This window comes from Seriola aureovittata, chromosome 8 (genome assembly GCF_021018895.1).
Source record: "Seriola aureovittata isolate HTS-2021-v1 ecotype China chromosome 8, ASM2101889v1, whole genome shotgun sequence".
Lineage (NCBI taxonomy): Eukaryota > Metazoa > Chordata > Actinopteri > Carangiformes > Carangidae > Seriola > Seriola aureovittata.
The window spans coordinates 14,440,001-14,453,709 of NC_079371.1; the positions used below are offsets into that span (position 1 = coordinate 14,440,001).

A 13,709-nucleotide genomic window follows, 5' to 3' on the forward strand; every position below is an offset into this window, starting at 1 on the left:
GGGGTTGGGACGTGGGGGATAAAAGGTAAATTAAAAACTGAAGGCCTGAAAAAGGGGAAAGAATGAATGAAAGATGTCGAGGGAAGGAACGAGTGGAGCCAATTAGTGAAAGGAAGAGAGGAGAACACTAATTAGGGAAACTTTTAAATGGAAGTTTGATGTTTCAGGAAGATTTAAGGGGAGAGGGGGGGACAGATGAAGCGACAACGAAATTGAAACCAAACATGGCGATAAAGCATGCAGCGACTGGAATCCACAGATTAAAAAAGAAAAAGAAAAAGAAAAGCAAAGGATAGATTGGCTTATAAGGTGAAAAGGGAGACAGACAGCAAGGCAAAAAGGGGAGGAGGTTGAGTTTATGACTTGAAAGAAATGGTTACACTGAGAGTTTCTGGGCATAAACATAATTTTTATTGGCTTTTTTAATGTGTGTTTTCTTTTGCCTTTGTTTTTGGGTCATTGATGCTGTTTGGCAACTCCAGTGTGTGTCCAGTGCCAAGAGGATCAATTTGAAATTCAGTATGAACAGACTCCAGAGGAAGGAATCTCCTGGGAGAAGAGATGGGAAAAGTGTGTGTGTGTGCATGTGTTTGTGTGTGTGTGTGTGTGTGTGTGTGTGTGTGTGTGTGTGCATTGTGAGTACACAATGCTTTGTTTATATGTATTTATTCAGTATAACGTCTGTGCATACATGGATCTGCGCTCCAGTGCACAATCTGGATGCATATGTGTGCGTGTGTGCGTGCACGTTTGTGTGTGTTGAGTTAGTGAAGGAATGCACATTTGATTGAGTGCAGACTGCACATAAATCTGGCCCCTAACTGTACACAGACACACAACACTGACCCTGACCTCAGATTGTCAAACCCCTCCACCTCCACTCACCCCCACTCACCCTCAGTCACCTCGCTGGTGTCACGGTCCACTTCCCCTGTGGCTCTATCCCTCACATCAGTGTGTTGACGCATGTTTTTGCCCCTGGCGTCCTGCGCAGGTGTGTTTATGTTCAGGGTAAGTGTTATGACAGAAGGCAAAATTGCCACCAGGTACAGTGCAACAGAATAATTAAAAAACTATGCAAGAAACAAACAGCCTTTCTGGATTTGGCTCAGACGGGACTTTTCTGTCAACAAAGCCACAATGAGCCTGCAGCTCTGCCGCTGCCACGTTAGCTAGATGACAACAAATATGCAAGACAAGGCAGGCGATCGTTGCACACTCCGAGAAAGAAATATGAGACTTGTGAAGTAAAAAAAAAAAAGGTAATAGATAATGATATTTAAAAGTAACCCTGCAATGTAATGGCTGATCAGACTTATCACATGTGGCTGCAGTATGTGGATTTTGGTGGTACTTACTGGGAGTTTCATTCTTGACCTTGGGAAAAACAAAACTGATAGATTATTCTAACTTCTGGAGCTTTCAACCACATCCCACAGTCTTCTTCATTGAATGGACCTTTCTCCGGTGTGACCGAGTGTTGTAAATGCAGAACTTCGATTGTTCATTCACTGAAGAAGACTGTAAGACACAGCCCCACCCGTGGGATGCTTTGGCCTTGGTAACACTGCTTTAGGTGTGTTTTGGTCTGTGCTGGACTTCACACAGCCTTGACAAATTATACATTGTTTGAAAGCTCTAAGTGTCCTGATTCTATCTCTGCAAAGCATTTTAGGATCCTCATATCACTGCAACAGCTGTTGACACAGAGTTTGTTCAGACACTACGACTACAGGCCTTGGATTCCTTTTTTAGGCCAAAAAAATAATCCTTACCTTTTTGTCATGTTTGTGCCTCTATAACTTTGGTTCAGTATCTCTTATACTCATTCTGACATTTTGGCTGTAAAATTGAAAGAGTTACCTTTCAAAGCATACCAGGAGTTATGACTCTTATCAAAAGAGTTGAAGAACAGCAGTAACCTTTTTATTTTGATTCTTGTGCATGAAAATTGAGGTGTCTGTTGACAGGTTAAAAAAATTATTTTCAACTGTCTGAAATCCCTGACATCTCTGATTTAAAGGGAGGCTGCTGGAGCGGTCGACCCTGCTGCTCAAAATTATGATCCGAATCATGACATGAACCTGGCATTAGAACATTTTAACGCATTATCCTTAGCAGATGGGAATGAACTCAACCTAATGAACCGAGCGAAGCCGATGTTCAGAACTGCACCGTGATTTAAATTATCCGTATGTCCAGATTGTTGTCAGATTTCTTTCATTAGGTTTCAATAGAAGAAACACATTAAAAACAAATGTACAATTAACATGAATCAGATTTATACGTGGGATTCAAATTGAACTTGTCGAGATGTGTCTGCAGACTCAGACTGGATGTAAATCTGTCTTTTAAGTCATTCACAACATGACATCAGTGGCCCACATCACAACATGGCTCGGTACATCAGTCATTTCTGTCTCTAATGTTGTCTCATATTGTCCTGTGATACAGCAGAGGAGGTCTACACGGTGAACATATACAACTGAAGTGGAACGGGTGAGAGGATGTAGCCTACAGCTAGGAGTTTTGGTTCTGGAAAACACACCACAGATGATGTTTAATCCTTTGTTTTTCCAAAACCAGCCTGCATGGCTTTAAATCTTGTCAAACCCGTACAACGTATGCTCACCAAAAGTATGCCATTACAGTATACTATAGTATTCCTAATCAATGTTTCGCTGGAAATGAAAAACATCTCATTTGGACCTGATTTATAACATCTTCCATGTACTGATGTTTCCTCTCTTTCAAGTGGTTACATCGACGGAGGGCAACCTTTTTTGGCACCGGAGGTAGTTTTTCCTGGACCAGACTGGAGAGATTTACTTGCAGATGGTTTTCCCACAATACCAAAATTCTGTTTAAGTGCTTGTTTAAAACCTCAAGTGGTGGTGCACGTTGGGAAAGATGAAATACTAGTCTTCTTGGATGGAAGCGGAACAACACCCACAAACACCGGGTCACTGGTTTACCAAAACGCTGTCTGGAGTGTAACATGTCAAGTGTGTTACAAGGCTCGTTATGCCCCTGAACACAACCTTTCGTCCCAGAATTCACCTCTGAACCTTGACCCTGTGTGGATGTTTAATTCTGACCTATCTGGAGTGCAGAGGCTCTGGCGCCAGAACCTCATGTTCAGCTCTGTTTTGCAGATGGCAGCCAGACTCCAGAGTGCCAGATCTGACTTGACATCAACGGACAAACCGAAGATGAAAATATGATCTGTTGTGAATAATGGAGCTCCCCTGCGAGTCCATGTGTGTAACTCTAATAGGTATGTGCCTGAAAATGGGTAGAGTCACACACGTACAGAGGCGGGTCATGGTCGGCCGTTGTAGGGAACCCCTGTGTTGCTGTAATGCAATCCTCCCACAGAGAATGTTCTGGTTTCAACCCTGCCCTGCGGAGTGTGCTTCCACTGCCAGGTACACAGACACAGCCCCAAGCCTGCAGGGCTCGCCTTGAAGTCAGGCTGTATGCCGACTATAGTGTAGTTACTCAGTATAATATTATATAACAACAACATGGCTCTGGGTTTGAGTTATCTCAGTTTACCCGTACAAAAGAGCAGTTGTTTCTAGCCACAGCGGAGGATGCTTTTAGAGATGTCAGCACTCAATCAAAACAACAAGAGCCTTTCACGTCTGGCAATCATCTCCGAGCATGTGGCTGCAGACAAAAGGAAACGGTTTGGAACAGTTTGGGTTGATTTTTGCCAGGGAGAATTTTCTTTCTCCAGCCCAGGCTATTTTTCTTTTTTTTTTTTTTTTTTGGTACCTGTTTATTCTTTCTGAATGCAACCCTTTTTGCACGCTGTGGGTCCTTTTCCTCGAGGGCTGTTTAGTCCGAGAGTCAACCATGTCGTGTTGATTTCAGGGTGTTTTGATGCTAATGGAGGATGTTCGGTGGGAGGACCCCGGGCTTGATGAGCTCTGAATGTTTCAGACGTTGATGCAAGATGCTTAATGCTCCTGACAGGTGATGAGGCTTTTGCGGTTGAGAAGAGGCTTGGTTGGCGGGGGTTGTCCAATTTGACTGATTTTAAGGTGTGTGTGGGAGCGTGTGGGAGTTACCTGGGCCCAACCACAGTGATTTAGAAAATAGTCTGGGAGGATGCTTTCATGTAGCCTAAAACTCAGGGTCAAGCAGTTGTGGAGGGTGCAGTTTTTTTCCCTTTCAAATGAAGCAGCCAGGGAGTTGTTTGTTCAGGTTTTGTCCATGTCATTTCAATGAGTATTTCTAATCCTATTTTAATTTGACTTTCAACAATCTGTCATTCAGTCTTTCACTAAAGCTAAAGTCATTTGATGAATATATTCATTTAAGTGAGCTTGTTAAGTTAGTTTGGGAGTAGAGTCGCTTGTTACCACGTCATTGCTGCAATTTGTACCACAATAAAAGGGATTATCCTCGCTTGTCAACCATACTCTTATCCTTTGATTTTATTTCTGATTACTTTGTCATGTTCAATTGATATTTTCCTCTTTGATAGCCAGAATTTCTCGCTTGCTGCAGTAACACATTCTTGTTTTAGGTTGCACCACGACCTACTTTATACATTTTTGTGTATAGAGTAGTGTAGAGCACATACCATCATTAGGTATCTACCCAGCCCTGTAAGGGAGTGCATACCGATATGTCAAATGTAAGTGGTTGAGTCAGAGGGAAAAAGGTGTTGACTCTTTTAGGTCAGAACATGTTTTCTTAGAACCACTGAAAACTTGTTGAGGGTAAATGTTTTGCAATCTGTTTAAGCTATTCACTTAAAGTCATTTATTCATCCTGGGGGGGCGAGGGTGGGGTTAGTGATGGGAGAGATGAAATGGAGAGAGAGAGAGAGAAAGGGAGAGAGAAGGGCAATAGAAGAAGTCCAGTTCCAGAGGAGGAAAGAATTAGATTAGTGAAACAATGGGGGGCCCAAGGTGTGTCAGAGAAAGACGGAGTGAGCTAATGAGACAAAGCTGACAGGGTCACACACGTTGGGAAATATATATTTCACACCTGTTGAACAGCAGCATGTTTTGCCCATAATTACAAGCATGAATCACTGCCTACCGTCTGGGTGTCACGGGGGGGTGAGAGTGAGCACAGGGAGGATGGAAAAGGATGACGGAGAGCAGAGACGACAAAAGAAATGTGTGTTGCGCTCGAGTGGAGGGCTGAGGAAGTGCTGAGAGAGAGTTGGAAAATAAAGGAGAGAGCGAGCACGGGACGAAGACGAGTGGATGTGCATGAAGTTTCTTAATGTTGAAAACCACCTTTCAGCTCCAATTTTCCCTGTTTGAAACCAGAGACAGGGGCACTAAAAGGTTTCCAGTGTTACAACCCACCCCACCCCTCAACACACACACATACACACTTAGCAGCACCCACACACGCAAAAGCATTGTATACACTCAATTACGGTTACAAACATTCTCACAAACACTCACACAGTAACATAAAACACCTACACAAACACTCTGAAACATAAACAAGAAGTCAACAGCAACATACAACTGATACAAACACATTAATGTTTGTGATTGTAAAGAAAGCCACATGTCTTTGTTTTTGGGATATCGGTCAGGAATGAACATGTATGTGTGTGTTCGTGTGTGTGTGTGTGTATGTGTGTGTGTGTGTGTGTGAGCGACTGTTTTCCTGACAGGCTGGTGCACTGAACATAGGAGCCATTTGTCTGACTGTCTGAAACTGACTGTCTGAAGCTATTAAGCAAGGTTTTATTTGAAGCCAGAGTAAACCTCCGACAGCCAGAAACATCTAAAATTAGATTAGAAACGGAAAAAGCTTTATTGGCAGTGTCAGATGACTCTGACCTGGCAATATGTAAACAGACGAGGCCATCGCCATAGAGACAAAGAAATAAACCAGAATATTGTAAAAATTCCTATAAACAGTGTGAATGGTGCAGCGACCAAGAGGAAGGCTTGGAAACTTTTTCTGGAGGTGATTTTGTCTGTTGAGTTCTTGAGTCATCAAATTAATTAAGAACTCCGAGTTAAATATTCACAAAATGTCTGAGAAAATAATGGCTGAGATAAATTTCATCTCATTGTTATGATTAAAAATACCTTTGCAGTGTGTGTTAATTACCACTTGGACACCCATGATTTGGACGTCATTAAAGAAACATCTCACACCATCTGCCTGAGTTTTAATCAGTCTCTTTTTTTTTTCATTTCTCCACAGTCCATCAACACCAGCTCATCCTGCTATTGGCTGCTGCCATGGCAACGGCCCTGGATTTGTCACACAACCTGGCCAGTGAGAGGAGTTCAATAGAAAGCACATATGAGCTAACCAAATACCTGGAGTATCAGCTGAAAGAAATCAAAGACGTATATGTGAGTAATTTTTTGTGATACCATTCGGTTCATTCATTTTAAAAGACAGTAACATTTTATTCTCCTTACACTAATTCAAAGGATCTAACTTGGGTCACATTTTCATAGTTTTGAGCCTCCTTAATATAATTACTCATAACAGTGTGCTCACCATGTCAATTACTGAGATCTGGGAACTCGGCAACAGAGGTCTGCCAGGACAACAAACAGGAGCACTGGGGTTTCATTCAAACCCTCCCTCTGGCCAAACTACTTTGGAAGTGAAAACAAAGCCAAACTTTTCTTACAAAGTTGGGGGATCATTACAGACATGACTGGAGCACTCGCTTTTGGTTTAACCTCCATACGAAATGTTTAGTTAAACTGTCTGTTGGCCTGTTTACAATCTGTCTGATCGACAGTGTAGCGATGAAGCTGCGTCAAGTGTTACGATGAATGATGGCCCAAACTGTGAAAATAAATAATGAACCAGAATTATCCATTAAACCTTCTCATCCTCTCTTCTTCCTTCTCTATACCACCTCCAGCTCACCTACCTAGGCCCTCCATTCAACGAGAAAGACTTCTCCCCTCCGCGGCCCAACAGCACGGCTCTGTCCCTGCCCAGTGCTGCCACCCGCCTGGAGCTGTGGCATGGCCTGGAGAACCAAGCCCGGCTCGCCCAGAACCAGAAGGCCTACTCTGTGCTGCTGGCGGCTGTCAGGGAGCTGGCCCGCTCCACCCTCTGCCCCTCCCTCAAGACCTCTCTGCTGCACTTTTGCACAGGCCTGGATGGACTGCTGGGCTCGATATCCGCACTGATGACCACGCTTGGTTACGCGCTTCCTCCTCCATCTGCAAACATGGGAAGTGATGCTGGTGAGCTGCAGTATCCTCAGAGGGGGACAGGAGGCGACCAACCAGCTCCACTGATGAGCCAGAGCCTGTACAGGTCCAGAGCTGGGACGAGGACAGACTCGGGTCAGCGTAACAACCAGAAACGAACCGGGGTGAAGGTGGTCAGAGGAGAGCGGGAGGAAGGCGTCAGCGTTGACCTGATGGAAAAAAGAAGAGGGAAAGAGGGGAGGAGAGCAGAGGCGACCGCAGGTGGAGGGAGGAGTGGCGGATCGAGGGAGAAGGGACGAGGAGAAAGAGGGAGGAGAGGAAAGAGGGATGAGCCTGAGAGTGGGAAATGGGCTGCCAACGAAGAAGGGCAGGAGGAAGAGGAGGAGGTGGAGCAAGAGGGAGGGGTAGAGAGGTGGGGGAGGAGAAGGTTGTTGAGTATCAACGAGGATGGAGAGGAGAAGGAGGGGCAGCCTGAACCCGGGGTTGAAGTGTCTTACCCGGGCACAGAAAGCTCCAGCCCCCTCCGACAACCAACCATCCAAAACAACAATGACGACGACAACAATCAGTACAGCTACAACCTGAACGCACATCACCCAGACACACTCAGAAGAGAAGATGGATTTATTGTAGAGAAAAGCATTGGGTTGATGGTGGAGGAGGAGAAGCAATCACATATGGAAGCTACTTCCTCTTCCTCCGCTTTCTATCATCACCGTCGGCCTCCTCGCTCGCTCTTCTCCCCCACCCTCCAACCTTCTCTGTCCACCCTCTCCCTCCTCTACCAGTTCGGAGCAGGTGAGAAGCACACTCTTCTCCCCCAGCCCATCCCTCTGTCTTTACGAGGGGGCACCTCCCTCATTTCGCCTCCACTGACTCCGCTGCTCTCCTCCACCTCCTCCTCTGCCTCCTCTTCACTCCTGCCAGTGCAGCCGACGATGAACGACTTCGCCAGGAAGGTGGAGGGGTTTTGGATATTGCGTGAGCTGCAGAGTTGGCTGTGGCGATCAGCGAAGGACTTCAACCGTCTCAAGAGGAGACTCCGAGGTTGAGACACTGAGACGGGACTGGACACTTAGACACACACACACACACACATACAAACACACGCAAACACACACAAACGTGCAGTATATCAGAAGTCTATTTGCACAAAGTCTGAGTGGAAACAAAGTGAGAGCTTTAACAGACAGAAGCACATAAACACATTCGAGCTTAACACATTCATTCATACCGTACTGGAATAAGTGAATGAAGGACTATTTGGCAGGTCACCAGAAGTGCTAATGGAATATAACACACACAAAGCCAACACATTACCAGCACTGTCACCCGCCTAATGCACATAGCAGCTCATTGAGCGAGACACACTGAGACTGGGCTGAGTTACCGGACTACACGGCTCATGGATCAACAGAAATGCCACTGTAGGTGGTTAGACACACACACACACACACACACACACACACACACAGACACACACAGAGGAGGATAGACTGAGTGACAGACAGCAAGACACAGTGCAGCTATTGAGTGAAAACTGATTCAGTGACCCCAGATGTGTGAATCAGCAAACATTCATTTTCTCTAAAGGAAGAAGGGAAACTTTCTGAATGGGAAAAAGACAAAAGGAGAGGAGGAAATGGCCAGAGGGATGAAGAGGGCACAGATGAGGAGAGGAAGAGGCAGAAAAGGAGAGGAAGACGGGAGGAGGCGTGAGTCAGGGGGATGAGCACCAGAAATAACGGGCAGGGTGGTATTGCTGAGTAATCAGAAGTTGACCGGTCAGTTACAGTAACTCTACAACAGCGCTACACATACTGTCCAGACACACACAATCTCTCACACACACACACACACACACACACACACACACACACACACACACACACACACAACACACACACACACACACACACACACACACACACAGACACTCATACTTACTGTGGTATTTGGTGCCTTAACATACCATTCACTTCTTTGCTGCCTTTGATTCGGTGCTTTGTAACAGTGATTTCCCTCCATAGCAAGAAACATTTAACGAAGCCTTAATCAATCTGTAGTTTTCCCATGTTTACAGGAAGAGTTCGGACATTTTGGGAAACTGGCTTTTTTTTTGCTTTCTTGACAAGATATAGATGAAGCGATTGATACAACCTTTATCAGTTTGATGTGGAGACTGTTAGCTTAGCATAGAGACAGGAAATGGTTCTGTCCAAAGGTACAAAATGCGTCCAACAGGTACTTCTTAAAACACACTGATTAACACATTGTGTCTCGTTTGTTTAATCCGTTCAACAGCCAATAAAACATGTTGCTTTTACACTTGTAATGGTCAAACTGTTGTGGGTTAGGATATAGTTCATGTATATAACCAGAGTTTTTGCATGGATTAAAAAACAACATACACCATGTTAATTTGCAACCTTTAGAGGTCCTCGCAGGTCCTGCTCTCAAGCTTCATTCAAACTGCTGTGTTATGGTCTTTACGCCACAGCTATAGCAGCTACTGAGAAATCACAACAACCGTGATTGGTCAACGTGGGCTGCTTGTGCTTGAGATTGATCATAGTGAAGATAGTCTTCTGTTTAGAAAGACTTATCTAGCGAATCTATTTCCACTGCAAAGCTTCTCTATTGCAGTGAATGAAACTATGTAAATACAGGGACAGTAAAGTTACTCTGTGGAGTTAGTTATAGTTAAAGCACCACACGGCCTGGTGACTCTGAACCACAAGTCAAACCCGACACTGTAGGTATCTATGGTGGGACCTCCCTTGCCTTGATCTGAAATCTGAATTCAGCTCACCATCTCCTGGTTGAAGCTTTATATTTAACAGACAGACATGAGAAGGGTATCAGTCCTCTCGTCTAGCTGTTGGCAAGAAAACAAGAGTTCCCAAAATGTCAAACTCTTCCTCTGAGTCACTTCACACTCCTTAGCACAGAAACACATGAAATCCCTCTTTTTCATTTTTGCAATATACAGATGGCTTCATTTGTTATTCAGAATAACTTTTTTGCTATGTCTTTACAATGTGCCTTGGATGATGTGGCTAAAAGTTATGGATCATATTTCTATGATATTTATTGAACAAGATGTTTATTTATTTTTCTCCAGTGTGAAAATACTGTATTGTAACTCAAAAGAGAATAAATAGTAGGTTTTGTACAGAGCGTGGTGTTATTGGTCATTTGGGAGGCCATTGGGAGGAGAGACAAAAATGCATATGGGATTTTTGTTTGCAATGGTTTTCGTTTTATAGGGATGGTTACGGGTGATTGGCACAAGGGGAGAGGCGTCTTCTGGAAAACAAAGGCCGGCTCACATTCATGGCAAAAAACAGAGCAATTGAGGCGGGGTATGAGAGAGTTTTTATTTGTCTGTCCGGGTGAAAATTTACGATCGTTCCTTTTTCCTTTCATCTCCTGCTTCCCACCTCCCACTGCATCATCCCTCCACCCACTTTGCTTTCCTTTCTCATCACACTATCTCACGAAGCTCCTCTTCCCCCCCAAAAAAACATCCCTCTGACCTGTGGGAGTGAGGGATTTACATGAGCACAAACAGGAACAGGTACAAACACACACCCTCATAATCCCACCAACCGTCCACCTCTCTCTTGTTGTGTCTGTTTCAATGCGGCCGTTCTCCCTGTCTCTGTCACCGCCTCTGCCTCTTATCGTTTTTTTGAACGTCCCTTCTCTTCTGCACCCGCTCTTTTATCGCTTCCTCACCTGTTATCTTTTTTTCTTTCTTTCTTGTTTGGCTTTATTGCTCTCAACTATGCCTTTTCCCACATGTTCTGCAGTTCTCTGGCTCCCTCTCCTCGCCTCAGGCCAGATATTAAGGGATCAATGAGAATCTCCCGTCCATCAGCTCCGAGGTACACACCTGCACACAACCGCAAACACCCACCCCGACACACACAAACACTCCCACACACACACAAATGTGGACCATGCTCTGGCAAACAAGCACACACATGAGCCTCAAAAAGAAGGTAGTTGAGCAGGAAGTGACTTACACAAGAAGTCAACCGTCAACACTGACACATCATCACACACACTCATGACTCTCACTAAGTGGGGGAAAGGGTTAATGCTGACAGAGGCATGACACATATGTATAAACACACACACACACACACACACACACACACACACGAGAGGCTGTGTGTTTTTTACATTCAGTAAGCAATGACTGAGGGGCTGCCAGTAGTCAACAAAGGCAGCTTTGTATGGCTTGAGTGTGTGTGCGTTTATCTATCTGTGTGTGTGTGTGTGTGTGTGTGTGTGTGTGTGTGTGTGTGTGTATGTGTGTGTATTGTTTGCCCCTGTGTGGGCTTGCAAACGCAGCACGTGTGTGAATCATTATCTCTATGTGTCAGAACTTCGTTGGAATGAGGCTTGTCATGCGGAGCTATCTAACAGCCATCACTCACTGTTGTCTCCGTCTTATTCTTTCTGTGTCTGTCTCTCTGTCAGCGAGGCAGAGACAAATTGCTGTAACTAATACGTAACAGGATAGCTCAGCCCTGTTAGTATGACTCAGCTGGCGAGTCCTTCGATAAGAATACGAAGATACTGTGAGTGACAAGGCATTGACATTATTGGCTTGTTGGGCCCATCAGGCAGCTGCTGACAGAAGAATGCTCTGCTGCTCAGACAGGCCTGTCTGTCTGACTGGCAGGCTGTGATCTAATGCAAGACTAACAACATACAGAGGGCTGGGATGTGCAGGCCGTCTTGCTGAGAAACTTTTATTTGCTCTTGGAGAGCACCTCTTCTGTTCGTTCTTCTCCTTTGCTCCACACTCCACTTCCTTTTAGTCTTTAAGAAAAACACAGGGTTCTGGGAAATTCCTACATTTCCCCCTGTGGAGGTGAAACACTATGGTGCCTCATTTTATTGCTGATACATACATACTGAGTTGAGTGACAGCAGGCCACTGGCATAATCTTGTTGATAAATATTAAAAAAAATTGGGCGTTTTTGGAATTATTAAAAGTGTAGTGCTGCACCGATTTAGCAACACACTCCTGTAACACTGTCGGCCTCATGATGGAAAGTTTTAAAAGTAAAAGTCAGTCAAAATCAGTGCAGCAGAACCAGATACATCTGCACATACCAACAATGCAGCTTGACTACTGACTGTCTGCTTCTCACATCCGGAGCCACAACAGGCTTTATACAACTCTTCTTGTATATACAGTAGGACTCCCCAAGACTTCGATGTGTAAAATCAGTGGAGCTCCACTTTAAGGATTATTTACTCTGTCTAAGAATTGTATAGTAAAAGTTAAAGTCTGAACCATTCACTGCATAGACACTGTTAGGTGACTGGAAGTTTAAGCACTGCCAAGGCTCGGATAGTCAAAACTTAGAGATATATTATTAGACGTTTTTGACAAAAGTCAAAGGTATCACCCTTTGAATATCAAAATGTAAGAAGAGGTCATTTAAATAAAAAAAAATTTTTTTTTGCATACACAGCTAACAATTAGCTGAAGCTGCAGATTATGCTTTGTTCTCAGTCGACCGAGTCAGTGTTGGATGGTTTTTTCCTCCTGTTGGAACAATGAAGCATTTTGAATTTGTTTCTCAGAAACAAAGTTGAAATAATTAAGACTGATTGTCATAATGTAGACCTATATTACCTCCATGCATTAAAATGCACCGGAGTACACATTCTCCCCCGAAACACTTTGAAAATAAATGAACTGCTGAGGTTATGGTATGTCAGTCAATAGTCTACACAAAAGAAACCACTACCATCTATTAAAGGTCATCTTTCTTGAACCCAGATAACTTTAAACATGATTTTTAAGTCACATGATGATTGTGGCGTGCGTGATCTCATCTTCGAAGCTGACCAATAGACCAATCTCCCAAAAAACCTGGTGTATTCCTTTAAGACACACAGATGCGCTCGTCGAGTCGTTCTCGGACCTCCTCTTCCTCACTGTCTGTCTTTTTCTCTCCTATTTGCTCTCTATCCTTTTTTGTCACATTCTGTCTCCCAATCCTTTTTCCATATGTCTCTCTGCCTTCCTCCTTCACCGTGTCCGTCCGCAGGCCTTCCTCTCTAACTGCATGAGAAGCCATTTTGTGACATTTTGTGTCATTTTTGCTTCATTTTCACCCCATGTGTCCCCTTTTCTCTGCTACAATCAAACCCTTTCACGCTTCCCTCAAATTCCCTCGGCCACCCCCGCGTTCTCTCCCTCTTTTTCCATCTGTCTATCTCCTTCTCTTAGTCTCCCTCCCTCTCTGTTCTGCTCACCTGCAGCACATAAAAATTCCTCTTTTCTTCCTCCAGAGAATTGTTCAGTCGCTCAGGGATTTACTGCATTCTTCTATGCTGTCTCTCCCTCTTTCTCTTCGTATCTGTCTCCCCTTGTTTCTCTCCGTTTTGGCAGCACTACACAGCACTTGATTCATTCTTCTCCTTTGTCCTTTTAACACATTTATATCCTTCTTTAGCCCCTCTGTGTTTTATTTCTCCATCCCTCCCTGTCGTTATAATAA

General features: G+C 44.3%; 1 protein-coding gene across 1 annotated transcript in view; it reads left to right on the forward strand.

Annotated features, from left to right (window-relative positions):
- Positions 1-9,063, forward strand: part of clcf1 (cardiotrophin-like cytokine factor 1) — a 12,828-nt gene extending 3,765 nt beyond the window's left edge. Inside the window, exons 2-3 of the mRNA XM_056383184.1 lie at positions 6,196-6,350; positions 6,878-9,063. Of these exons, the coding sequence (XP_056239159.1) occupies positions 6,196-6,350; positions 6,878-8,227 (1,505 nt within the window). The 3' untranslated portion in view covers positions 8,228-9,063. The remainder of the gene's footprint in view (positions 1-6,195; positions 6,351-6,877) is intronic.
- Positions 9,064-13,709: the final 4,646 nt, after the last annotated feature.